The 26,137-nt window shown below is 45.3% G+C and overlaps 1 protein-coding gene across 2 annotated transcripts in view; it reads left to right on the forward strand.

Annotated features, from left to right (window-relative positions):
* Nucleotides 1-25,217, forward strand: part of KLHL3 (kelch like family member 3) — a 48,455-nt gene extending 23,238 nt beyond the window's left edge. For both annotated transcript variants that reach the window (XM_014883433.2, XM_088173684.1), the window contains 11 exons: nt 766-928; nt 3,512-3,621; nt 8,465-8,581; nt 9,575-9,724; nt 12,269-12,386; nt 13,132-13,329; nt 14,138-14,239; nt 16,716-16,844; nt 19,891-20,031; nt 20,242-20,385; nt 20,618-25,217. In XM_014883433.2, coding sequence (XP_014738919.1) covers nt 766-928; nt 3,512-3,621; nt 8,465-8,581; nt 9,575-9,724; nt 12,269-12,386; nt 13,132-13,329; nt 14,138-14,239; nt 16,716-16,844; nt 19,891-20,031; nt 20,242-20,385; nt 20,618-20,646 — 1,401 coding nt within the window. In that variant the 3' untranslated portion in view covers nt 20,647-25,217. The remainder of the gene's footprint in view (nt 1-765; nt 929-3,511; nt 3,622-8,464; nt 8,582-9,574; nt 9,725-12,268; nt 12,387-13,131; nt 13,330-14,137; nt 14,240-16,715; nt 16,845-19,890; nt 20,032-20,241; nt 20,386-20,617) is intronic.
* Nucleotides 25,218-26,137: the final 920 nt, after the last annotated feature.

Raw genomic sequence — 26,137 nt, forward strand, 5'->3', positions numbered from 1 at the left:
TGTCCCGATGGACTTTGTTTTCTACTTCCTGTCCTTCTCACTGGCCTTAAAGGTGTTTTTTTCCAGCAGATGTCACATTTGTCATCCATTTCTGTCTCCTTTTTCCATGCTTAGCTTTGGAGGTACAAAGCAGTATCTCATTTTCAGATGCAGCCATGATCCACAAGTGTCCCGAGCATTTTGTATAGGTGTAAATGAGAGCTGCTGATTTGGATAGTTGGACCTGTCTTTCCCAAGAGCCTTGCTGTCACCAAAACCTGCTTGAGCTTCTGGGAACCCCCTCTTTTACATGACTGTTTGGGCACCCTCCTCACAAGCCAATAGGGTTTTGTTGGAAGTAACAAAGTCCAAGGTTTTGAGGACTGCTGGGCTGCTATGGGCTTTGAATCTGATGGCAATGCTTTTAAATAATATAAATCCCTTTGGGGGAAAAAAAAGAACATCTCTCTGCAGGACCCACCTGCAGCAAAGCCAGAAATTCAGGAGCATTTGTGGTAGCTTCTGCCTTGTCCTCATTTTGTCTTGAGGTCTTGTGGAGAAAAGCTGTGAGAAGAGTTCCACATATAGCCCAATGTAGGTTAGCCATCTTCATGTCTCAGAGCATGAAGAGGGATCTTCTGCATATGAGTAGAGCTCAGTCTTGAACCTTCCTTCTCGTAACCCCACAGGGATGAGTCCCTGTCTGAAAGGGAATTGCCTCCAATTTGTGCAAGCTGTGAATCACTCCTTGTTGCTCACTTTCATTCCCCTCTCGTGCCTTTGCAGGTTTTGTTGCCAGCTGCTAGTTTATTGCAACTGATGGATGTTAGAAAAAACTGCTGTGACTTCCTTCAGTCCCAGCTGCATCCCACGAACTGCCTTGGCATCCGCGCCTTTGCCGACGTGCACGCCTGCACCGAGCTGCTGCAGCAGGCCAACGCCTACGCAGGTGAGGGAGGGTCTGGGCTGCAGCTCACCTGCCCCCAGGTACAGCAGTTCCCAGGCTGAGCACGTCCTCATTGGTCTCTTCAGACTTCTGGTATTAGAACAGGACGGGGATACTTTCTTTAGTTCTGGGTTTGCTTTCTGTGATGCTGGAAGTTGTGAAATGTGGTTTGGTCACAGGGGAGCACCTTAGGAGGTAAAAAAGCCTGATCCTCTGGATCTCAGCCCACAGAACACCTCCTGAGTGTGATCCTAGCAAGCTCCTGGTGTGTCTGTTGAGCAGCTCAGCGCTGGTGTGCTGGAGTCCTCCCCATGCACCCTGCCCTGGGAGAGCAGTAGGCACTGCTGGGCATTTCCATTGTGGGAATAAATGGCACTGGGCAGAAAGAAATCCTGGGGATGGGAGTTGGAACACTCAGCTAAAATTGCCATGCAAATCTGAGGCTCTGATCTGTGCAGTAATGGCCCCTTACCCCAAGGGAGGATAGGCTCATGTTTACTTGGCAGTGGATGTGTTTGGTTGCAATAAGTAGGTGCAGGCAATGGCTTTCAGCATTTCTCCTCTACATCGTAAATGTAAAGCTTTTTCAGCCAGCCCCAAGCTCTGAATTCCCCAGCACTTTCCAGTCTCCTCCAGTAGAGTTGCCCTTGACCTCTGCTTGGGAGAAGCTGATAGTTTTCTTTCAGTTTGTTTTTCTGTTTTCTGATAATTTGTATAGGGACACACCTGCTGTCTCCCAGAGCACCTGCTCTGTTCTGCAACATTTTCCTTTTTAAGTTTTGTCCTTAATTGGACAGTAAGTAGGCTCAGTGGAATAAAAATGTATCCACTGAGTCCTCCCCTGTTCTCCTGCAAATAAAACTAAAACCTTTTCAGCTGCTCTGGCTGTATTATCCCCTGGAGAGAAAGGTACCGTGGAAGGAATGGTTAATTGTATAAAAGCTTGCTTGTAATATCTCATTATCCTTGTTTCCAGGCCCTGTTTAATCTTTAACCAACAAGCAGTGCATTCACTGTATATTTATTTGGTTGTTTGGCAATTAGAAGGTCTGCTTTGTTGTTTTATTGGCCTTCATAAGTCCTAGTTAGTACAGCAGCCCATGTAATGTTAATGGAACTCCATTAATAAAAATGCCATTAAAATTCTTTTCACTATGTTGTTTATGTAACAGCCTTAAAACAAGACAGAAGTCCCCAAGCTCAAGAGTCCATGTGTGCATGAGCTCAGTTACTTGAGAAATGCTGAGTTCTCGCCAATGGATAACTCTAGTAGGTGAAGGAACCTTCTTGATGCAGACACTGATTCCTTTATTAAAATCAATAAATATTTTTTCCTTGCTTCCAACTAATAATGAGAGATTAAATACCTTTCTGCTGCCAGATACAAGTCCAGAATGAATGAAGATGAGATTTTGCCCAGAAGTCAGAGTGCCTCCAGGTTATTGTGTGGGGAGTGCTTCTTGCCTTTTAAATATTTAAGGCCAAAATAGTTAATTAGATCATATATATGTATTTCCAGCATAACAGAGTATTAAACTTTATCCATATGCTGCTATTTTTAATCAGAGCCTTTGGCTTAGCTGTGGGGTTTTGGTCCACAGTAGAACAAGGAGGGTCTGTGACTCGGGAGTCCAACTCTGCAGCAGCAGCTTTGGTGAGGGGTTGTTCATGAGCTCCAAAAAGCTCCTCTTTGGAAGTTAATCCAGCTCATGTCCCTGTGGTGCTGCTTTTTGTCAGGCAAAGCACTGCAGATGTGAAAACTCGAGGCAGATCTTGCTGCAGAGAGAGCTCTTTGGATACAGGAGTCTGAGCTTCTCAAAGCTGTAGAATTAGAACTTGAAAGAAGCTGCTTCAGATAAAGTGTCTGAGATTCATGTTTCTGTAATTCAGCCAAAGATAAATAGGACTTAGCAAATGACAGGTGAGATTAAATTGGCAGTATATGTAAGAAATTCTTGCAAAACTAAAATTGCTGCAACTGGCTAATGAAATATTTGACCTAGAAATTATTTCTTAGGAAGTGATAATTTCATGTGCCTTTTGGCAAGATATAAAATTTGACAGAATTGATGATGTTCAGTCATAATTCTTCCAGTTTAGGGTTATATTCTGTGACCTGCTTTTTGTTTTCAAGCAGCTCCCAGAGTTACAGTATGGAGGGATCTGGAGGCAAAAAAGGGAGAAATAGAAGTTTGTACCATTGCAGGCTTAAGTGGAAAGGGGAAAACTACTGGGAAGGTGGGTGCTGAGGTGGCCAGGTTATTTTCTACTTTAGACATTGGCCATTGTCTCAATTGCCACTTCTAACTGTATTTGCTGCTGGAATATTCCCAGTGGCTTTTCAGAAAGTTTAGTATCATTTATGAAAGTATTTAATAGTGCTGGTGCTGCTTAAAATAACATCAGGTTTCTTTATCCTGCTCTGAGGCTGGTTTCTGTCTGTGTTGCCCTTGCAGCTGCTGTGTGTCTGTTGTGGGTGCTCAGAGCTGGGACAAGAGCTGTTCTCTGAAAGCTGTGGTCCTTACACTGACTGAAAACATGTATTTCATTATAATTTTCTGTCCCCCCTTTTCATTTGTTGAACAGAGCAGCACTTCCCTGAGGTGATGCTAGGAGAAGAATTTCTTAGCCTTAGTCTGGACCAGGTTTGCAGTTTAATATCAAGTGACAAGCTCACAGTCTCCTCTGAAGAGAAGGTACAGTAAATTGTATAGCAAGAGTGAATGTAAGTATGCTGGAATGTTTCTAATCTTACACCAGGAACTGTTATCATGATATGCTCCTTATGGGCCATTCTCCAACAGAGATCATGTGGAAAGGAAAATTAAAATAATGTGAATCCTAAAAACACATAGAAATGACCTTCACTTGGTTGTTCTTTGTAGGAAGTTATGACTCTCAGATCCATATCACACTAAAAGCCCTGGGGCTCAGAACCAACTACTTTCTCTCTCTGGAAAACTAGGAAACTCCCATCTGCTGTTGTGTAAAGCATTTAATACCTGCTGTAAAACCTAAAAAAAAAAAGTGAATTTCATTAGGCTGGGGAGGAATATTGGCTTCTGTTGCATGTTGGATAGAACAACAAAAGGAAGCCCGGAAACAAAAGGAAGGAAGGAAATATTTTCCTAATATCTTCAGCATTTTTAATAAAAAAGGGGGAAAAGGCACTGGTTGATACTGTTTTTGTGGTTGAAACGTTCAGTGCATCTTGTGTAGTCTGGAGTCCTGGGGAGGAGGGTGACCAGTGTTTGTGGTGCATGGTAAACTCCAGCCCCATTCTCTGGTCCGAGTTTCTTGTATGACCTGCTGCAGGTTTTTGGGGACAGTCACGTGCCTCAAGTCCTTCCGCTCGTCTCCAAATTGTCACTGTGGGGAGACTGTAAAGTCACAGAATCATTAAGATTGAAAAAGGCATTTAAGATCATAGAGTCCAACCACTAACCCAACACTGCCAGGTCCATCACTAAATCATGCTCCTAGATCTAAGTGGTCACTTGTGAGAGACTTCAGGAGAGCTTGAGGATTGTATGGTTTGTAACTTCAGGGTCCTTATTGGATGCCTACATTTGGATGGGCTGTGGCTGGACTGAATGTGGTGGTGCTGCTGGCTGGGCTGCACATCCTCATGTGTGCTCTCCTCCTGTTCAGCCCCTCTGGCCTGCAGACACGCAGGTGCTTGGGCCCAGGGGACTGTAAAACTCACCAGAAATCCTGCTCTACGTGAGGTGTGGACACAGGGATGCTCCCTGCTGATCCTGAGCCAGCAAACTCGGAGGCTCCGGGCACGTTTCCGCAGGCGTGGGGCTGGGGGGGCTGCGAGTTGCCACTGGGGCAGGGCCAGGAAGGGAAACAGCAAATGGCATGAACTCACAGCAGAATCACTCTGCCTGAGCCAAGCAGCCTGCAAAGGGAAGTGCAAGTTTAGTAACCAATTTTTTCCAGTCCTGTGCAGCATTGTTCAAAAGCTTTTATTGGCCTTGTGCCCAGGGGAATCAAAATGCTCCTTCCTTCATCTGAGCTTTACACAATCAAACCCAGTATTTCTTTAGCTGACTGTAAAAGAACTTGTAAAAGAAAAGATTGTTGAGAATGCAAGGCAGTGGAAGGAAATGTAAGCATAAGCTGCATGTTCAAAACAACAGATCTGAATAACAGGAGAGAGGCAGAAAATGGGAATGGAACATAAACATGAAATGTGCTGGAGTTCAAAGAAGTGCTGGAAATTGAGGACAGACTCGTAGGCTGCTGTTTCATGTTAACTTCATGACAGACAAGCTATTTTCCTCACTTTTATTCTTCCTATCTGCTAATGTTTGAGATATATATTATACAACTAATTATATAAAAGTATATATGTGTGTATACCAGTCTATACATACACACATATGTCTTGTGTATGCATGTGCAAAATACTTCAGGAATCTGGCAGCTTAATTGTCACAGCTGGATTTCACAAGGAATTTTCTTGTTCCTCTTCTTGCCGTGTCTCATACACGTGCTGTACCCTGTGAGCCAGAGTATTGCCATCCCTGGATCACTGGGAAGTGTTAGAGCCAAGTCCTGTCGGGATCAGGGAGGGACAATTGCCCTTGGAATGCCTCAGAAATTTGTGTGTTCTCTCCTTTCTCTGCCACCAATACCAATTGGCCTAATTAGATATATCCTTATCTTCACCAATTTTGGCTTATTTATACCCTAGGCCACCAGGACAACAAAAATTCTCTGCTAGCACCAAAATCTATTTTAACTGTAAAGTGGTGACAGCATTTCCTCATCACTCAGAGATTCTTCTCCTTTCTCTTCTGTCCCCCTTGTTGTACCAGCCTTTGCAGTTACACAGGCCCTTTCAGAATAGGGCAGAGGTTTGTTGTCCCTGCTTGCTCTTTTTGCTATAGCTGAGTACAGTACTTGGAAGACAGTTTTATTAATGTTTTCTCTACCTGACCTAATGGGCTCTTTTTACTGTTTACAAGCTAAAAAAAAATATTTGTTATTTACTAAAGATACATGAAGTGGAGGGACTTGAGAATGGTCTCCTGCCATCTCAGAACAGTGGCTAAAGAAATTTTTAAAGGGTTGAGATTTTTGGATTGAGGATTCTACACAGAGTCTGGTAATTGGTTCATTGTCTCATGCTGCTGACATGCAGCAGAAGCTGATGCAAGGTCTGGTCCTCAATCTTGGGAATCTCTAACAAACGGATTTTTGGCTGAAGAGACTGGGAAAACATCTGGACTTGCTCTTTCCTTAGGCAGTATGCAGAGAGGGAATATTCCAGACTTTTGCCCTTCTGCTCCATGGTGTGGGAAATTTACTTCTCCCAAGCTCGGGACTGCTTCTGCAGCCATGCAGGTGCCAGCTGCTACCTCAGCCTGTGCCTCAGCTCTAAATCAATCTGTGTGGGCAACTGCTTTGTCCATCCCACCTTGGCAGCAGGTCCTGCATGGCTGGAGAGTCCCAGGGGAGTAGCAGCAGCTGCTCGGGGTCTGCAGTGGGCACGGTGTGTGCAGGAAGGGCACAGCAGGACTGGACACAGATGTGGCCTTTAAATAGAGATATTGCTGTCTTGGATTAAAGCATTTTTCCCCCTTCTCTGAAATTAGGAGTGAGAGCCAACAAAAGGTGCCAGAATCTGATTTTTTTCAAAAAAAATAGTTATTTTTAGAGTAGGCACAGCAGGGAAGCATCAATGCTTGCCTTACTCAGGAGTGGACTCCAGCACTGAGGAAGCAGCTTATTCCAGGTACACATTTGTCTTACCTTCCTTTAGACTTGTTCACTGTCCTCCTGGCCTGTAGCTGGGTATGTCCTGGCCCTGTGACCTGTTCTGCAGCTCAGCCTTTGTGCAGAAGAGGTTAATGAAAAGCCTGTTTGTCAGCTAAACATTTGCTTTATCCTCCTTCCACACTCCTTTGTGATTAAAAAAATCTCACAACAACCCAGTTTCTACTTTAAAGTCCTCATAGCCTAAGTTAAAACGTGTTTGCTTATTTATTTTAATTTTCAAATACTTAAAGGCTCTGCAGTAGTTATTCTCCTCAGTATTTGCTGTAGTTTGATTACACTGCTCCCTGTTGTGTTGCTTAAATCCTCATTGCAGTGTCCTGAATTCCAAACAGTTCAGCAGGAACTTGGTACAGGAAATGAGGCTGGTGCTTTACTGCATTTTAGAAGTATGTAGTTCAGTTCAAGAGGAAGAAACCCCTTTCTGCTCTGCATCTCCTTCGTGGCAGGATGTGTCTGCCAAGGCCTCCTGCAAATCCATTTACCAGCAACAGTTGGGGACTGAAAGATGGTGCCTCATTTTTGGTTGATTTTGTCAAATTAGTGACCTTGGACCAAAGAAAATGGTTTCTTGGGGAGTGGTGGGAGGGATGGAAAGAAAGAAAGAATTATCTGTGCAAATTGGCCTGACCATTTGGTGACCCCAGAAGGAAGCTGAAACCATGGCACTTGCCCCGCATGCTGGAGGGAAGGGCCAGGGATGCATGTGGGGGAAGCACGGTACAAATGGGGTCTCTGCTCAGCACCCCCTGAGTAACTGGGCAGGGAGAGAGCTTGTGGAGTGTTGCCTGTAGATGTGAGTTACAGGTCAGAATTTAATTCTCTCTCTGTGGGGAAACTCCACTGCAGTGATCCAGATCCTGCTGTGCAGCATCTGAGACTGCATCAGCCCCTCTTCCTGCCTTGCCTTGGGTGTTTCAGGAAGCCTTTCCCACTCCCGGTGACATTTTTAGGCCTTTCTTTTGTGAGTGAGGCCCGCAGTTACATAAGCACATGCATATTCATACAGGAGCCCACATAGGAGCTGCTCCCGCGTCCAGGGCTCTGCCCATGGGGCTGTTTGGGAGCACTTCGTCACGGACTCCAGCTCTGGATGCTTATCTCAACCAGCTGGATCTGGAAGTAAAACTAGATTTTGGTTCAGACCAGAAGCCCAGTGTGCCCTTGTTTCCCCAGCTGGAGTATCTGAGTTTTTTTAGCAGTGAAATTCATGCAGTGCAGAGGCTCCATGGCTGCAGGCAGGGCTTGCCCTGTGTGTGGGGGGAGGAACTTGTCCTCAGGACTTCATGGTTTCTGGGGGCTGGTGGAACTGGTGCAGTGATTAAATATGAGCATAGTGACTTTATTGTGTGGACAGGCTCCTGGAGGAGGGAGATCTCTGTTATCAGGAGTAATTGTTGTGGCTGATTTCATGAATAATGTCCAGTGCAAATGTCAGCAGGCTCATTAAGTGTCCTGGCTGCCTTCCAGTGCTAATTTCCAAGAGGTATATGATTGTTCTGGACATGCACTTAGCTCTGGGAGTGATACAGCACATCTAGATGCAAAACTGTTTGTTAACATGCGTGGTCAGCTCAGCTCTTTGCTACAGTGCTTCTTGTGCTCTCTGTAGTCACAGCTTTTTCATCTGTTTGATAGAGGTCTTGTACCCCCTTCCTTTGATGCTCTAAAATCACCGTGTTTCTGATTTTGGCTGGGTGACTCTGCAAGGAAGTTCTCTCTTCCCCATTTAATTGTACTTTATCTGTGTAGGTCTTTGAAGCAGTTATATCTTGGATAAATTATGAAAAGGAATCTCGCTTAGAGCACATGGCTAAGCTGATGGAGCATGTTCGCCTGCCCCTTTTGCCCAGAGATTACCTGGTACAGGTTAGTCTGCAAAGAAGTCATTAATACTTGCACTTAAGCTGCTGATTGCTCTTTAATCGGTGCCTTGGCTGTTTATGTCTGAGATGGGTAATTTGGTCTGTTGCTGAGTCTGTAAACAGAAGAATAAAAGCAAAAACTGAGTGGACACTGAAATCAGTGCGTGCTTCAGAAACCTTCCTGTAAATGGGACCTGTGCTGTGCCAGGCAATGCTGAGAGCAGAGCTGCTGTCCCTCCTGGGGAATCATTGATAAGTTAATATCTTGTGATTTTTCACCCTGAAAATACTGAAGTGATGGTGTTACAAGCTCGTCTAGTTTTTTTCCCTCATGCACAGGCAAAACATCATAATGGAAACACATGATATGTGATAATTTTGGTTGAAGATATGTACTGTGCATACATATGGGTCTGTGTGGCTGGCTGGAGAGGCACTCTCTGACTTAGTCTGGCTTGGAGATTGTTCTTCATAAATTAATTTCTGGGATCTGGTCCTAAATAATGAGCTGAGAATTCCCAAAGAAGGGGTTGGCATGTGGGCTCTTTGACTACTATGTTTTTATCATATGTCTAAAAAAATCAATACAATTGGTATAAATTTGGTATTCACGAGATGAACCATCATGGTTTTGGTTTTCTTTCATCTGTATCTTCTGATGGAATAAAAGATACTGCCTCTCCTTAAAAATTCTGACTCAGATAAAAGAAATCACTTACTTTGTATCCAGCCTCCTGGTGAATTCTCTACTGCATCAAGTGTTTGGCAGGGGCTGTTAAAATACTCACTTCTTGTGAGTGATCTTGGAAAAAAGTGAGAAGCTTGGATGTTACTGCATGTGCTTCTTTGGGAAGAGCTGGAAGTCTGTGTTTGTCTCCTGCATTTTTTTTAATGTTGGTACATTGGAAGGGAAATTCCATGTTACATGTTTTTTCCACAAAGCTCCTTGTGACCTGTGCCAGTGTAAATGATCTTTGCTGTATGTGCATGTTCTCAGACAGTTGAAGAAGAAGCTTTAATCAAGAATAACAACACCTGTAAAGACTTCCTTATCGAAGCCATGAAATATCATTTGCTTCCTCTGGATCAAAGGCAACTAATAAAGAATCCCAGGACAAAGCCAAGGACTCCTGTTAGCTTGCCAAAGGTAAGCTGAGCTTGTCACTTCATGTCACCTCACTCCTGTTCCTGGTGGCAGTTTCAGTCTTCGACAGGAGCTCGAGAACTTGCTGTGTTACTTTTTACTAACTCAGTCCTTGTGCTTGGAAGTGTTTTACTCCCTCTTCTGGCATTGCCTATGCCCAGCAAGGAAACATAATTAAGCTGGATAAACTTAGATAAACCCTTAGAGGAAGGAGTATCTTTGCTCTTGAAACGTTTTGTCAGCCCCAAGTGGTTTGGTGGCTCGCTGAGCTGTGGAGTGGCTGGGAGGGCTGGGCGGGCTGGCTGAGGCTGCTGACTGCTAAGAGTGCCGTGGAGCCCTGCTGAGGAGGGTCACAGTAGGTGTCTCTTCATTTCCTGTATCCATAATCAGTAGCCAGGAAAGCAGGAAACAACAGCCCTCAGCCCTGTGGGCAGGAAGTCTGAAGCAAATTTCAATAGGCTCAAAGCACCAACTGAATAAATAATCCTTGTTACTCCCCACGTTTATCCCGCAGGCGTGTGATGCTCTGGCCACCACTTCATTAGTCAAGGAAAAAACGACCCCAGGAACTTTTCCCTGTGCCCCAGAGATAAACACAGTTTGGCACAATGTCTCTCAGCAGACTGCCACTGAAGTTGCTAGTACGCATTTGGAGATTCCAAGAGATCAGAAACACAGTGTATTATTTTTCCAAGCACAAACAATAATGAGGTTGTTTTGTGGGGTGGTGTATGAGATCTGTACTGTTTCTGATATTTGGATACTGGACTGTCCATTGAGAAATCGTGGTTTTGCAGCATGTGGCAGCATGTGGCAGTGTCCTTTCTGCCTGCTGTTGCTGAGATGAAATTGGTAGAACACAGCTTTGGGGGTATCATGAAGGGCTGACATGGCTCTTGTTCAAGGCCTAAAGTAGTTAAGGATAAAAGGAACAACAAATCAATGAGTTCAGAGGTCCTCAACATCTTTTATAGCATGACCTATGAGTACAAACCCAAATCTTCTGCAGGTCTCTCCTCCCTTCTTTTGAACTGTGAAGAAAGGGAAGGAGGTGATGATCTTTCAGCAATCCTGTTACTGAGAAACTTTCATCTGGCCTGTTGGTCCTGCTGATGAGGGATTATTGTCTGCTGTGAAATCCCTTAATTCCGTAATGGTGTGAAGCCCTGCAGCTTGCCATGGGAGACTGTTACACAACTAGTAGTCAGGCTGTTAATTTAGACACAATTTAGTTTCTAATATCATGTTCTCATCTTTGTAGATAAAACAGGCCACTATTTCCATGCTCTTCAAATTCTTTAAATCGCTGTCTAGCTCTTTATTTTTAAAGCAACCCTGCTTGGAGTTGAGTTTGTTATCTGAGTGACCTCAAGTGATGATCTTATCCCCTCAGCTACTCCCAGCTGCCTTGCAGAGACTAAAGCTAGTTTTCCAACTATGCTTTATCTGTATTTGAAGCCCCATTATCTTGTTTCTAGCTCCTTGGCCTTGTAAAAATCAGATTGTTTTGGTGATGTTTGCCCCGCTGATTTGCTGTGATAAGGGGAGCAAATCCTCTCTCTTGATGGCTGTGGAGGGTTCAATGAAATGTGTGCTGAACAGCTGCTCTTCAGTGCAGGTGTTTTGGGGGCTGGCTGCCTGTGCAGGTGTTGGTTTGCAGTGCCCAGCTGGGGCTCAGAGCCTTGGGCACCCTTGAGGGCAGAGCTGCAGGCTCCTGGCACCCGTGTCCATGGGGAATTTGTCTTCTGGCAGCAGGCAGGGCAAATTTGGGCAGGACTGCACTGTGTGCTGCCCAGGTCTTCTGGTCTTCTCACTTTCCCACCAGTGTCCACCCCTTGCTATTGCTGGTAGTGGAGTCTGGGGCTGGATAAACCCTTTGTCTGACCTGGCAGAATAGTTCTTGTGCTCCTGAGGTTGCCCTTATCACCTTCACACAGCTCTTCCCTACCTGTAAGGAGCCAGGGTTTAATTCCTGCATTTGCATCAATAGCTGTGGCAGCCAGAAGCCTTAATGAAGCTGACAAATCACATCCTTCAGCAGCCCAGACCCCCTGGGTCGAAACAGTTCTGGTGATTTCCGTGAGTGTCACCTTCCCTGCAGGTGGCACCACAGCTGTCACGTTTTATTTCTAAGTGGCATTGATTATTTTTAGCACCACCATGGAGATAATGACTAAACAGTGGGCTGCCAGTGGAAATTATGCTGGAATCTTCTTCACTTAAAAATACTTCTGCAGTGAGTCTTGTGTATGCTGTGGTGCCAAAAGGTTTTGTATTTCAAGGGGAAATTGGGCAAGTTGCCCGCCTTGGACACAGTAAGGAAGGGTAAATGGGGTGGCCATATTTAGCATGCATTAAATTGGAGAGAAATTTTTCCCCCTTGAAATATAATTGCCTGAAATAAGTGTCCCTGCAGAGGCTTCTAGCTGGCCTTCAGCACATGTTTTGGCAGCTGCTCTTGACCAGGTCGTGATGATGGTTTCTCTGCAGAGGGCGGCTGCCCATGGTCATGTCTGAGGTTTTCTAGCTCTTCTCTTCCCTCTGCAGGTGATGATTGTGGTGGGTGGACAAGCACCCAAAGCCATTCGCAGTGTGGAGTGCTATGATTTTGAGGAGGAGCGGTGGGATCAAGTTGCAGAACTTCCCTCACGGAGATGCAGAGCAGGTAAAGGGAACTTCTACTGCAACCTTCTTTGTTTCCCTAATGCAGCTCTTCAGCACTGGATGGATGTCCTTAGTCCTCCCTTTAGCTTCCTCTGTGCCCCTGGCCTCAAGCAGCTCTTTCTTTTTGCTGTTCCTTCCTCTTCTTTCCCTACAGACATCTTTCCCTTCTTGCTCAGGTGGATGTCCTGCTCTCTAGTGGGGTTGCTCCTGCCTGTCAGCCCTCCATAGCCGCTGTCTCCCCTTCATCATCTCTCTCCTGGCTGTTCCTCCATCAGTCTTTCCTCTCCTCCTCCCCCATTTCTGTCTTGGCAGCCCACAGGGGTCCAGTTTTTCTTGCTGGTTTCCTAGTGAAAATCAAAGGAGTTGAGTCAGTCCCTCTTGGTGCAGAGGAGTGGGTGATGGAGAGCAGATCTTTAAGTTGGGAGTGTTCCTCTGAAAACATCTGACGGGGTTGTGAATGTGGCTCACCATTTGGTGTTCCCTCTGGCTCACAGAATTACTCATTCAGGTGTGAACTCCATCTGTGCATTACGCTGCCACGTTTTTATGTGCATTTCACCTCCTATATGACACGTATGTTTTATCATGCTCGACTTCAACACTGCTAACCTGCAGAAAACACCAGAGCCTTGCCCATGTTCCGCTTTTCCCAGCTGCCTTTCACACCCTGGCAGGCGAGCAGGATCGAGTCAGGTGCCCCTGTCTTGCCGAAGCGTTTGCTGTCACGCCCTCTCCTGTGTCCTCAGGCGTGGTGTTCATGGCTGGCAGTGTCTATGCCGTGGGGGGCTTTAATGGCTCCCTGCGGGTGCGCACGGTGGACGTGTACGACGGCGCCAAGGACCAGTGGACGTCCATAGCCAGCATGCAGGAGAGGCGCAGCACCCTGGGCGCCGCCGTGCTCAACGACCTCCTCTACGCCGTGGGCGGCTTCGATGGCAGCACGGGTAGGTGGCTGGGCAAGCACCAGGCAGTGCCTGACCCCAGGGAAGTGCCTTCAGAGGCCCTGCAGGGATTGCAGAGCTTTAGAGCAGTTCCTGTGCCTTTCCTCTGTGGTGCTCTAGAGAAAGAGTCAGAAATGGGGTTTGGCGTGTGTTGTAACTACCCACGTGCGTGTTCTGACCTGCCAGTAATTGCAGAGAACCTCACCCTTGTTATTTTCTTTAGTGATACAGTTCTTTCAGCCTCATTCTCTGTATGATTATGCTTTTTCTGGGCTGAAAAGGGATTTTTCGTTGTTTCAGTTAAATTTTTCATATCAACATGAATAAAATACTAGCAAGGAATCTCACAGGACGTGTGTGCCTGGGATTCATCTTGGCATAGCTGCGTGTTTAGATTCACACTTCTCCCTCTGCTGTAAAGCTCTGCCATTTGGTTAAGCCCTGAACTAACTATTGCAGCAGGGTCTGGGGGAATTTTTAAACCTCTGCATGGATGTTTTGTAATGCCTGAAAGGACCTGGGGTTTTGGGCTTGGAATTTGGACTCTGCTCACCTTGGTGTCCTCAGCACATTGGAGAGCAGCAGTCCCAGGGCAGGGGTGAAGGGGTAACAGTTTTCCCAGCTACTGAAGAAATGGAATTGTCATGCTGGTCCCAGCCTGAAAGGCAAGGGATTAGGAAGTGGAATTGCAGGAGCATGGTGGGAATTACGGGCTTGGGAGGAGGTGGAAGGCAGATGAAAGCGCAACACCAATCTTTTTTTCTTCTCTTTTTTTTTAATTAGAAAACCTGTGTATCCCCTTTTTAACTAGGTCTGGCATCAGTTGAGGCCTATAGCTATAAAACCAATGAGTGGTTTTTTGTGGCTCCCATGAACACAAGAAGAAGCAGTGTTGGAGTTGGAGTTGTGGAGGGTAAGAAAACCAGCAGCGATTTCCATCAAGCAAATGTTACTGTGTGAAACAGAAACCTGAATGTTAAAGTGCAGTGGGAGGGAGTGGCAAAAACTGTTCCCTAGACCAGTTGGGAAAGATTGATTTTTATGATGTAATTGCTGCAACTTTTTCCATTCTCCTCTTTATCTTGGTGAGAAATCATGTGTAGCTTTCCAAGATCCTCAAACCTGTATCAGACCAGCCCCTGCCTCCTGTGAATGCAATTAGGTGTGGATTCTTTGAATCCAAATTCTTCCTGGGCTGCTTCTGTGTGGTGAAAGCCAGGGCTGCTGTGCAGTGGATGCTGTTGTGCTGGCAGACGCTGCGTGGATGGAATACCCATCACGGAAAATCTGCTCAGCCAGAGAAACAGGAACAGAGTTTGTCCCACAGCCCCAAGCTGGTGGTTTGGCAGGAATACTGAAACCTGTGTTTAATGACATCAGGCACAGCTCTGCTGTGGTTCCTCAATGAGCAGGGGCTGGTGACAGCAAAGGCTGGTGCTGGCGCAGCTCGGAGCAGGTGGGAGAGGATGGTGGCAGCTGCTGGCACCTCTGTGTCAGCACCAGACTTGAGGGAACTGAGCAGCTTGGTTTGGACTCGGGAGAATGAAAAGTTTAAGTAGGAACCATTTATTCCTTTACAAAATCTATTCTGAAGCAAGTGAAAGGCTTTATTTGAACTTGTTTTTAGTGTGGCATAGCTCTTTCCAGTTAGTGCAGTGCAGAACAGCTTTGGCACAAGCCTTATTATAAACCTTATAAACCATACTTTACACTGCTTTGGTTTGACCTGTTGGAATGGGAAGTACATGAAATATGTTAATGTACATGAAATGTGTTTATGTGAGAAGAAGAAGGGAGATAAAGTCAGAATAAATAAGTAGTCATTAACTTAAATTTGCATATTTAAGAAGCACTTCCTTCAAAATTGACCCATGCTTTGGAAGTGCTGGGCTGCTGTCAGTCATTGGAATTTATTCAAGTGGCTTGAATGCAGAAAAAATATTAAATATGGACCTGAGAGATGCATTTCTGTGGACAGATTTTCTGCTGGAAACTCAGGAAATCCTTTTCCTTTGCTTTGTTTCAAAGCACAAATAAGTGTTGCATATGTTGGAGTCCATGATAAAAATAATGAGGGCCTGTGACGGGCACAAGAGCTGATCATACTGGTGCAGGGAACAAGCTGCAGCCTGCAGTTAATTCAGAGGGTTCATCTGAATGTGACAGAAATTGATCTGATGATCTGAAATACACTGAAAATACCTAATAATCTATGCCAGCCAGGGAAATTGATCTTGTCTTGCTTGGACTGGCACTCTTTCCTGAGTCACTGAGAAATACCAGGCAGGACCAACAGCACAAATAAGAGTTTGAAATGTTCCTAGGGACAGGAAGATGCAGAAGGAGGCCACGAGTGGGCCTGAGGGAGAAAGAAAAGAGCCAGCCTGTTCTTGGAGCCTTGCACACATCCAGAAACAGGAGGATGCAAAAGCCTAAGGCTGAAGATAACTGCTGGTGGGAGTCTTGTGCATGCAAAGAATTGCACAACTCATTCATTTCAGGCTCTGCTGTCATGGATTGAGAATTGATATTATTTCTAGTTTTGTACAAAAATTTAGGTTAGAATTTTTCTACATGTTTATTGAGCTTTTTAAATTCTTGTTTATGGTAGCATCTAGGAGACCTGGACTTGAACCAGAATGCCTTGTGCTGGCTGCTTTAGTAAGAAGAATCCTTCTTTGCCTAGAGAATTAACTGCCGAAATGCAAAACAAGCTGATAGATGATACAGGGAGTCAGTCAGGCCTGGGAACAGAAGACACAGCAGAGCATCAGCCTTGTTTCATGTATGATGCAGTCCCGTGATATCTGATTGTGCTTCTCTGGTCTCAGTGATGTGTGTTTATCAGCTTTCAGTGGGAGGGCTGGATACCCTGGGAGACCCTCACAGCACAGTGTGTCCTGTGCTGTCATCACTGGGCATGAGTGACCAGCCAGCCTCAGTTGTGTTCACAGCATCTCTGGGGTTCAATTTGGCCCAAGTACTATAAAATCAGGTCTGGATTTCTTTGCAGATATAATATTATTATAAGAAGTTATTTCATATTTATTGCTCCTGTGATCCTGTAATTAATGTGCAGTGACAGCCTTTGACAGCACACCTGAACAGGGGGAACCCTCCATTAAGAGAGCATGCTTTGATAATCCCTCTTCTCCTAGGTCAGCAAATAATGTAGAAAACCCTCTGGGCTGTTGAGTTCTGTTGAAGCTGTTGTGTTGTATCCTTGTGTTGCTGACAGTTTAACACTTTACAGACACTCCAGGTCCCTTTGCTAGGCTCTCCCAGCTATCCCAGCAGGTTGAGGCTGTCCCCTGGAGCCGTCCTCAGGCAGGCTGTGTCCCGCGGGCTGTGGCTGCACCGTGAGCCATATGTGTGTGTGTGTGTTGCAGGGAAGCTCTACGCCGTGGGGGGCTACGATGGAGCGTCACGGCAGTGCCTGAGCACGGTGGAGCAGTACAACCCCGCCACCAACGAGTGGACCTACGTGGCTGACATGAGCACACGGCGCAGCGGGGCAGGTACTGCTCGGGATGGGCACCACCACCTCTGCTCACACAGCAAGGAAAAGGGGGGTTTGGCACTGCTGGGCTTGCAAGTGCAAGCTCTTATGTGCCCCCCTTCCCGTGAGGGGTAAAAACATAACGGCTTGGAAGCTCTCAGCAGCTCTCCTGACTTGGACAAAACATGCCAAATTGAGATTGATTTCTGGATTAATGAAATAATGCTCGGTGTCTCTATAGCCCTGCTAACAGATGCATCTCACTTGTAAGCAAAGAGTTCTCTTTCCAAATCGCCAGCTGCAGACACAGCTGGGCATGGGAAAGCCAAGCTGCACCTCGCTCTCCCCTGTCATTGTAGGGTTTCAGATGATTTTTCATTTTGGATCTTCCTGAAAGCACCCAGTGGGTGCTTTGCAACACAAACCGCATCTGCACATTAGGTGATGTGTAGGATAACAAAATTCATCTCAGATTGTCCCTGCTGAGCTAGTTTTTAATTTATTTTTAGTTGGCAAGAGTTGGTGATCTGGAGGATTAGAGGAAAGGACCTGTTGTAACAGGATTGGCTTCTAGTCTTGATGGTTTCTAATTTCCTATGTGATCTTGGGCCAGTGAACAATTTGTCTTCTATACAATTGTTCTTCTCTGAAAAGGATAAGAGCTCTTATCCACTGCATTTAAAATCATCTTGCAGTTACCTACAGCCAAGCCTGAGGGCTGCTCTTGGGGGCTGAAATTACCCTGTAAATTAAGCTTTAGTGGGAGTTCCCTTTTGAGCTGGGCAGTTTGAGGCTGCTCTCTACATCCTGTCTCTCCTTCCTCACTCCAGTATCTTTTCTGTAGCTCCAGGTGAGGTAAATATGGACACACTGTTGGTTTGAGTTCTGTTGAAGAGGTTTGTAGCATCTGCTTGATCCTTAGACCTAGTCCAGTGCAGCCTTCCAGGAGAGCAGAATGAGTATCTCCTATTGTTAGCAGTGTTTTGAAACAGCAAGGATTTTGTGCCTGTAGTGAAATGGAATTTACTGAGTCGTCTTCGTTGGAAACACTCTGCTCTGAGTGCTGCTTTACAAGTGTTTCTCCATGTAGCAAGTCCTTTGTTAGCAATGCTCGTACTCCCCTGCCAAATTTCTTTGCAGTTCTCTGTTCTCCACCTAAAAGCTGAGCTCCTCAGGTTCTGGTTGCCCCCCAGATGCCCCTCCAGCAGGGACCGGAGGGGACTGCCCAGCGCCACTGGCCACCAGCAGTGGTGCAGCACAATCTGCTGTGCAGCTCCAGAAATGACACCGTGCTCTGCTCTGCCAGCCCTGTGCTGACATCTAGTGGGGGTGAGGACAGGTGTCCCCAAGTCCCTGGAGGCACTGAGGCTATGGGCATGTGCAGGTACTTCCCAGGTTTTGTAGAATCGTAAATATTTTTAGCTTGGAAAAGACCTTTAGGATCATCAGGTCTCACCATTAACCCAGCACTGCCATGTTCACGGCTAAACCACGTCCCCAAGTGCCACCTCTGCACATTTTTTAAGCACTCCCAGGGTTTGCTGGACCAGCTGGGGAGTTCCCTTCCCCTGCTGGCAGGGATGTCCTGTCTCTATGTGCCCTGTCAGTCTCACTGCATGAGGAGGCAGTTTGATGTGAAAAAGCTTGAGTGTTTCCGACTCTTTTACTCTATTACTTGCTAAACTAGTTTAATCATTAAATTATTTCTTACAAGTATAGAATTTCCATTAACAGCTGAATATGGTCAAATGCCAAGGTGCTGCACACCCAGGCTGCTGGGCTCAGATGCAGTTAAGTGACTTTCCATTTCTCAGTGAACTGGGAGACACCTGCTACAGCTCGGGAGCCAGGACACACATTTGGATGTGTTCTGCTCTTCCCAAGTTATGCATGTTGGAGTATTTCAACCACACCAAGGATGAGGCCCAGTAAGGTGAATGTTTATGGCAGTTTGAGATTAATTATGTGTTTGCCAGAGGTGAACCATGAATCCCAATGTCATATTAAGATTTCAGCACCTCTTGGTACAGCTGGCCAAAACCAAACCCAACAGTAACAAGCTGAGATAATTTGGAGATGGGAGAGGTGACTGTGGTAGACCTATGTACCTGTCCCCAGATGGGGATGCTCCTGATGGAGCTGCTGAGCCTGGGTAGTGCCTGTGCTCTGGTTTAGCAGCTGTTCCTGTCCTCTCCTTTCCTGACCAGGAAAGATCCTTGCACAGGGATCAAGTCAAAACCCTGTTGGTATCAGTCTGGCAGGGCCCCTCTCCTTCCTGCACACCGGTTAATGCCCATGGTTGAAATGATGTGATTCAGATCTGTTTCTGTTTTACTAACATCCCACCTTGTTAATTTTAATAGAGGCCTTTGAACCTATTAATGAAGATATGTTGCTGGAAGTTTTAACTCTCATGGATTGGTGAACATTTTAATTAACTAATTTACTTAATATTAGGCAGAAGTAGCTTTAAGATCCCTGTCACTCCTAGAGATTTGGCCAGGGGCCTTCAAAAATGGTTGAGAAGGTGGCATTGGAGGCACCTTGTCTGTGCCAAGTGCTGCCAGGTTTTGGGGTGGGAGTGGGAGGAGAGGAACCAAGTGGCAGCTTCAAGAGCTGTAAGTTGTTGAGGAGAGGAAGATCATCCAAGGGATGAAGTCATGTGACACAATGGCAAAAGTCCTGAAAGGGGGAATCAGGCTAAAAGCAGAGGGTCCTGTGGCGGAAAGTATCAGGCAGATGGAAACAAGGTGGGGTGGGAGGCAGAGAGCAAGTGCTAAGAGATGAAATAAAGGCAGAGGAATGTCATGGGACTAGATTGGTGATCTTGGATTGCCTGACAACTTCCTAAGAGAGAACATGTGCCAGGCATCACTGTGCAGGTTGCTGTAATGCCACGGGGTGGGTGGGTGGGTGCAGAGCTGACCATGTGCCTGGTGATCTTGATGCACATGTGGCCCATGTTTTTGGAAGTGCCTTGGAGAGGCCAAGGCCATGCCCAGTAGGAGACCCAGGGACGTGCAGCCCTGTCCCTGTGCTGTGGCTGACCTGGATGTGCTTGGCAGGTGTTGGTGTGCTCAGTGGGCTGCTCTACGCCACGGGGGGCCACGACGGGCCCTTGGTGAGGAAGAGTGTGGAAGTCTACGACCCAGGGACAAACACCTGGAAGCAAGTAGCAGACATGAACATGTGTAGAAGAAATGCAGGTAACCACGATAAGCCTTTCTGTGGTGGTTGGCTCAGTTGTCTGTGTGTGGTTTTTAATGCAATTTGTGTGCTTGTGGAGTATGTGATCAGTGTTGTAAAAGATAAAAATGGGGGTTGAGGAATCTGCTTGGGAGTGAATCAGAATGTGGCAGCAGCGTGCTGTGGGGAATGAGTTAGCCCATGTCTCACCATCTGTGCTCTGCTTTGAGGTGTGTGTGCCGTGAATGGTCTTCTCTATGTGGTGGGAGGCGATGATGGTTCCTGCAATTTGGCCTCGGTGGAGTACTACAACCCCAGCACAGACAAGTGGACGTTGTTGCCAACCAGCATGAGCACAGGGAGGAGTTATGCAGGTAAACAGGCAATTGGAGAGTGGGTAGCAGTGGGGTCGTCTGTAAACTTGAGGGCTGTGCCCCCTGAAGCTTTAATTATACTTTTATGTTTTATATTGATTTCCATAGAAGACATTTTCACAGAAGTGGTAGACACCTCCCTTGTTGCTGGCCTTTGGCTTTGCAGGATGATTGTAGCCATGTGGCAGCCCAGGAACTGCTCCTACCATAACTATGTCTGTTCTTACAACAGGTGTGGCTGTGATTCACAAACCCTTGTGACACACGATCAAGCCAGTGTGAGGAGCAGAAGTGAAGTGGATCCAGCTAGGTGGTGTTGGGAAGATGACTGACCTCTGACTTGACCCATCTCATTGCTGTTAATGTCTTAGTATGACAAGTGATACGTTGCAAGCATCATCCACTCTGCAGTGGATTGCATAGCCAAGTGAAAATCCCTCTGGGGACATGTTCCATGCTAGACACGAGGTGTTGCTTGTTATCTGTGGTGCAATCAACTGTTCTTCTCGATGGCATGTGTCCTGAGATAAACACTGTGCTTGGACTGCAGGCACGGAATTTCTTGTGTGAAACAAAACTGCTACGTTTGGGCATGTGAGTAAAAGCAGACATTTCTGGATTACTTCCCTACTGATGCTCCGTGCACATTGTTGGTTGAACTACTTACTCACTGTGCCTGGAGGGTGGACTTAAATACTGGCAATGGAAACTTCTGAGTTCCAACAGAGAAAAACAGCAGAAATGGACTGGAACAGGGTGGTCTGGCTCGAGTGTGACTCTGTCTCAGTCATACGTGTGTACATGCCACTGGACTGCTGTATGTTTCCTTGAAATGCTTGTGGAAATAAACACCACGTGGTTTTTCTACTTGCCATGAATGCTGTGTGCTGTGCGTGACGGGTCCTGCTGGGCAGTGCCTTCCCCAGGGCTGAGGTCTCAGCACCTGAGCCACTCAAAACTTCACAGCCCCACACAACACATGCTGCTCCAACCGGGTTTATTGCTCCTGTGAAACAAATGTTGCTTGAATAGAAAATGTCCCCAACCTACACATTTCAGCTGTGCTGAAAGATTCAGTTCTAGCTCTGTCCAGCATCTCAAATGCCATTTCATAATAGAGCATTTAGACGTTAAAAATACCTTGTGGTGCCATTAATGTAGAGACATTCCATACAGTGAGAGCCCTCTGTCACCCAAGCAGGGATTAATGAGCCAAGTAAAATACCTGCAGTGTTTTAATGCTTCCAGAGCATGCAGATTAACTAATTACTGTCACTGTAATTGCTATTTTAGTCTTGCCCTTACTGAAAGCATTCCTCTATTAGTATGAAGAACTCATCAGATTATTCAAAACAGACAAATCTAGATCCAGATGTAAGGGACTTGTCTTGCTTATATACCAAATTCTTAACATTTTCTATTTAAGAAGACGTTTGACTTCAAAATACCTTTTTATGTCTCCCTACAAGCTCTGACATGCTTCTGCATACAGAGGTGAGCTCCCAGAAGCTCCCCAGCTAAAGGGAACTAGTGAAGAAACATATTTTCTCTACTTTTTCTTGTTGTTTGGGTTTATATTATTTTTTCCCCTTGTAAATCAGCTGAGGCTTTTTGTTGTGGGCAGCTGTCCAGTGTTGTTATGATGGTTTCTGTCTCCATAGATCTGCTCTGTGTGACCTTCGACAGTGGAAAAGAAAAATACTTAAAAATTTCTTTCAGAGGGATCTAAGCTGCATCATCTCTTCTGCTTTTTTAGAGGAGTAGGTTATTTCTATAAATATGTAGTCTTTGATGTTTGAGTTGACACAGTCCTTGTAAGGTGGGTGCCTGTTCACTGTGGGGGAAACAGCCCCTGCCTGTGTTGTGTCACTGCCCTGCAGGGAGGCTGGCATTCCCTTCATGGGGAGTGTGAGGCAGCTCCCACTCCACTTTGGATGTTCTTGCTTTTACAAACAAGGGCAAACTTGTTTGTTACTACTACTTATATCTACCCTTCCACTGTATGTGAGCTCAGAGGTCTTGAAAATAGTAATTTAAAAAGAATTAGTCTTTTCCATAATACCTTTTAAACCTTTTGCTTTGAGTTTTACAATCTGCAGCAAAATGTGCCAAAATAAGTGTGACATGCTGCTGTCCTTTGAGGTGTTGCTTACTGTAAAAGCCATTGAGGCTGGTAGGAATGTACCCTGGTAGGAATGTATCCCAGTAGGAATGTTTCCCTGACTGCAGCTGCCTTCAGATCAGAGTCCTGAGATGCACATTTATGGTGGCATAAGGAAGGTGATGAGGCCTCAGCTGGGACAGACTCAAATTCACTGGCCCAAAAGGTGGTTCCCTTCCATGCAGCTTGGGGAGTAAAGGATGAAATGGGACAGACAGAATTTCAGTCCAGGGTAGCATCTCTTGTTAGGCTGAGGTGATCGGACAAGGCTGGACAAGCATTTGGGCATACATGGCCCTTGTTGGGTCTGGTATAGACATAAAGCTAAATAAACTCCTCTATAAACTACTGTACAGCCTAACTGCAGCTCAACACTTGGGAGCGGCTCCCAGCCAAAATTCTCACTCCTCTGGCTTCACTGGAGCAAAGGCAAATATTGTCCAGAGACTGAGTTTATGTGGGCTGGAGATAAAAATTGGTAGGTACTGCTAGAGACAATTTTCTGAGTTTGTCAGGTGTGAAAAGTGGGAATACCTTGAGGTGGGTTAATTTTATCCCCTGCTATCCGTCTGTTCATAAACCTTCCTTGCTCATAAGGAAAATAGATTTTGGTGGTTCTCTGCTCTTGTAAAATGGCATTTCTGCCCAGTGCTGTCCCAGAGCTGTGGCTTGCTGGACAGGGCTAGGACTTGCCAGGGACAAGTGATGCTGTTCCCAGCTGCAGCCAGTTCTCCTCAATGGCAAATGACACTTTCCTCCCTTCCTTCCCAAACGTTGCAGTGTTATGCAAGTCAAGTGACCTCGTTTTCCAGCTATGCAATACAAACAACCGTAACATGTGATGAACCAGCTGTACCCCCCCACCCCCAAAATGCTTTTGGAATTTGTCTTTGGTGTGTGGTTTCGTGTTTGTATGTTCATTTTGAGCACCTGAGCCAGATCCTTTACAGATTGCCTTTTTCTAGGATTGAAAACGTAGCATTAGCACTAACAAATTTTACTGTAAATATTTTTATAAGACAATTTAAAATAATTTTTGGATTGCTTTTTATGGTCTTCAATGACATTTCTGGATCTAATTCGTGCACTCCAGTGTGGTTTTTGCTGGCTGTGGTGTAGGTGTGACTCTATGTTCTCTGCACTAGAAATGCCATATTGTAAGAAAGATCTGGGATAGTTGTGTTGGTTTTAATGTTAGAAGGACAGCATTGGGCTCCACATTATGAGATAAATTCAAACCCATTACCTCAGTCACCAGTAGGCTCTTAAATTATTGGTTATTTTACAATTATTTCAATATCCTGATTTAATTTTCTTGTGCCATGAATTTGGTTCCTGAGTAGTTTGGGAAAGAAGCTTTCACTTGGTTTTGTTTCTTGTCTCCTGCATGAGCTGCTTGAAGACTTGTTGTTGCCCACAACAGTCTGGGCACAACCCGCCAGGTTGCCAAAATCAGGCAAATTATTACTGGAGTTTTAGTAAAAGCTTTACAGACCAAACTTGGACCTCTTCCTCATGTTGGTCCCTCGTGACTATGAATGCTTTCCTCAGTTCCTTCTGTTGTAATCTCTTTTTGGGGTTGCCCTGTGCTTTACCCCCTGTGGCACTCTGGCCTTGGGTTTCCTAAAGGGGGCTTTGCTCTTGCAGAAAAGCACCCCAGGATGAGCCCCAACCCCAACACTAGCACGGGTGGTGCACACCCTGCTGGGCTCACCACGCAGGGTAGATTTGCCTCAAGCAATCTGTTGTTTAAACAAGTTTGAATAAAGTCCATCTTTTCCATTGGTGCCTAATAGATAAATTGGGAGTGATTAAAATCAATTTTCAGTTCATTCAGTTTATCCAAACAGTGTCTTTTTATGGATGTGTACAACAAGTAATTACCATAAATCCACTTGGCAGCGTTTGCACGCCACCACCATGAAAGCTTAATGCTGTTCTCTGGTTTGCATTGTTTGGAGACCAAAATCCTTAATATCCAGCGAGGTGGTGCCTGTTCATCAAGCCAACGTGATGGCTCAACAGATAAATGCTGTTCATCAAGCTACTGTGATGGTTCAACAGATGACTGCAGCTCAGTCTTAACCTTTGGGATGCATTATGAATATATTATCAAAGCAGTTGCCCCCTTTGCCCACATCATGCCCAAAAATCACTTTATTGTGAGCATAATTTGTTGCTTTAAGCTGCAGTGTTTGGGAGAGTGCTAGACATTATGGTCTGAATATGGGCTCATTCACTTCTTTTCATCTGCACTTACCTTTGTTTTTGGGTTTATAAATTATTTTCCTCTACAGTGACAATAAATAAATATTGATAATTTTAATTTGTAGATTTTATGTATAAAGACCCTCAAGGGTAATGAATGATTGTGAAATAATTTACCTGGGTATGAAATTTTTTGGTTTTGTAAACCAGACTTTGTTGGTTCATTAGCTGACAGTATATTGTAACAAGTTGGTTGACTGTTTCAGCTCATTTTTTAAATTAAAGATTTTTTTGCATGAGTGTGGAGGACAAAGGACTTTGCAAAGTAGTTTTCTTGACAGATGTCTTGTCCAGTGTGACGAATGACTCAAGAAACATTCTTCACTGACATATTTATATTATGAAAGAAAATCACACTGTAGTTCCCCATCATTTAATTTGAATAAAAACTGGACTAATTAAACTTTTCTGGGTCTGTTTTGACTTCATTGGTTTCTGACAATGAGGAACCATCTCATCAGTCCACATGCCTTTAATTTATCCCCTCTTTAATTACAGCAGGCACCAGCCCAGGGGTTATTCTGCCCCTTGGTGTGGGGTAGTGGCACTCACACGTGCTGATGCTCAGATGTTGCCCTGATGCCAAGCTCTGATGCTGTCCCAGACTCTGTTCTGCTCCTTTTCCAAGGGAAGTTAAAAGCATTTCTCTTGGGGTTGGGGAAGCCCTTGGTTCAGGGCATCATTGGCAGAAGAACCTTCCAGGGAATGCAGCTGGGGAGAGAGAAAACACAAAAAAATAGAGTTTAGCACCTAGGGCTGAATATTTCTTAATAACACTATAAAGTAACACATTAACCAAGTCACCCAACTCATTTTGCCTTATGCTCACAAAGCATCTCACTAAGCTCTCTGGTTTTCCAGAAATGCTCCTTATGCCTCCTTCATCTGTTAATACCAACGTACAACATCAAATTTACCATGTGGGATCCTGAAATTTAATTACCTGATACACAGATAATGAATGACATATTGTGGGTTGCTCTATGCAGCTGGGGGACTTTGCAATCATTCCTTATTTCATTTCAAAATGACTTCTCTCTTGTGCAGCTGGCTCCTTTTTATTCATGTTTAAACTAGTAAATCTATGAATCTATGAACCTGCAGCTAAAGAAAAGCCTTGGCAATCCAAGGAGAAATTTTGCTGCCTGATTTTTTTTTCTGCTATTATTATTTCTTTTTGTATCTTGTATTTTCACCTTTAGGCATGTTTTCCACACTACATTTCACCCCTGACAGGGCAGAAACTGTTTAGCAGTAGTTGCCACCTTGCCTCATTCATCTCAGAAGGCTAAGGGTTAGGGTTTTGCAGTGAGGAGAGGAAAA

The sequence above is a fragment of the Sturnus vulgaris genome, chromosome 15 (genome assembly GCF_052056855.1).
Source record: "Sturnus vulgaris isolate bStuVul1 chromosome 15, bStuVul1.hap1, whole genome shotgun sequence".
NCBI lineage: Eukaryota > Metazoa > Chordata > Aves > Passeriformes > Sturnidae > Sturnus > Sturnus vulgaris.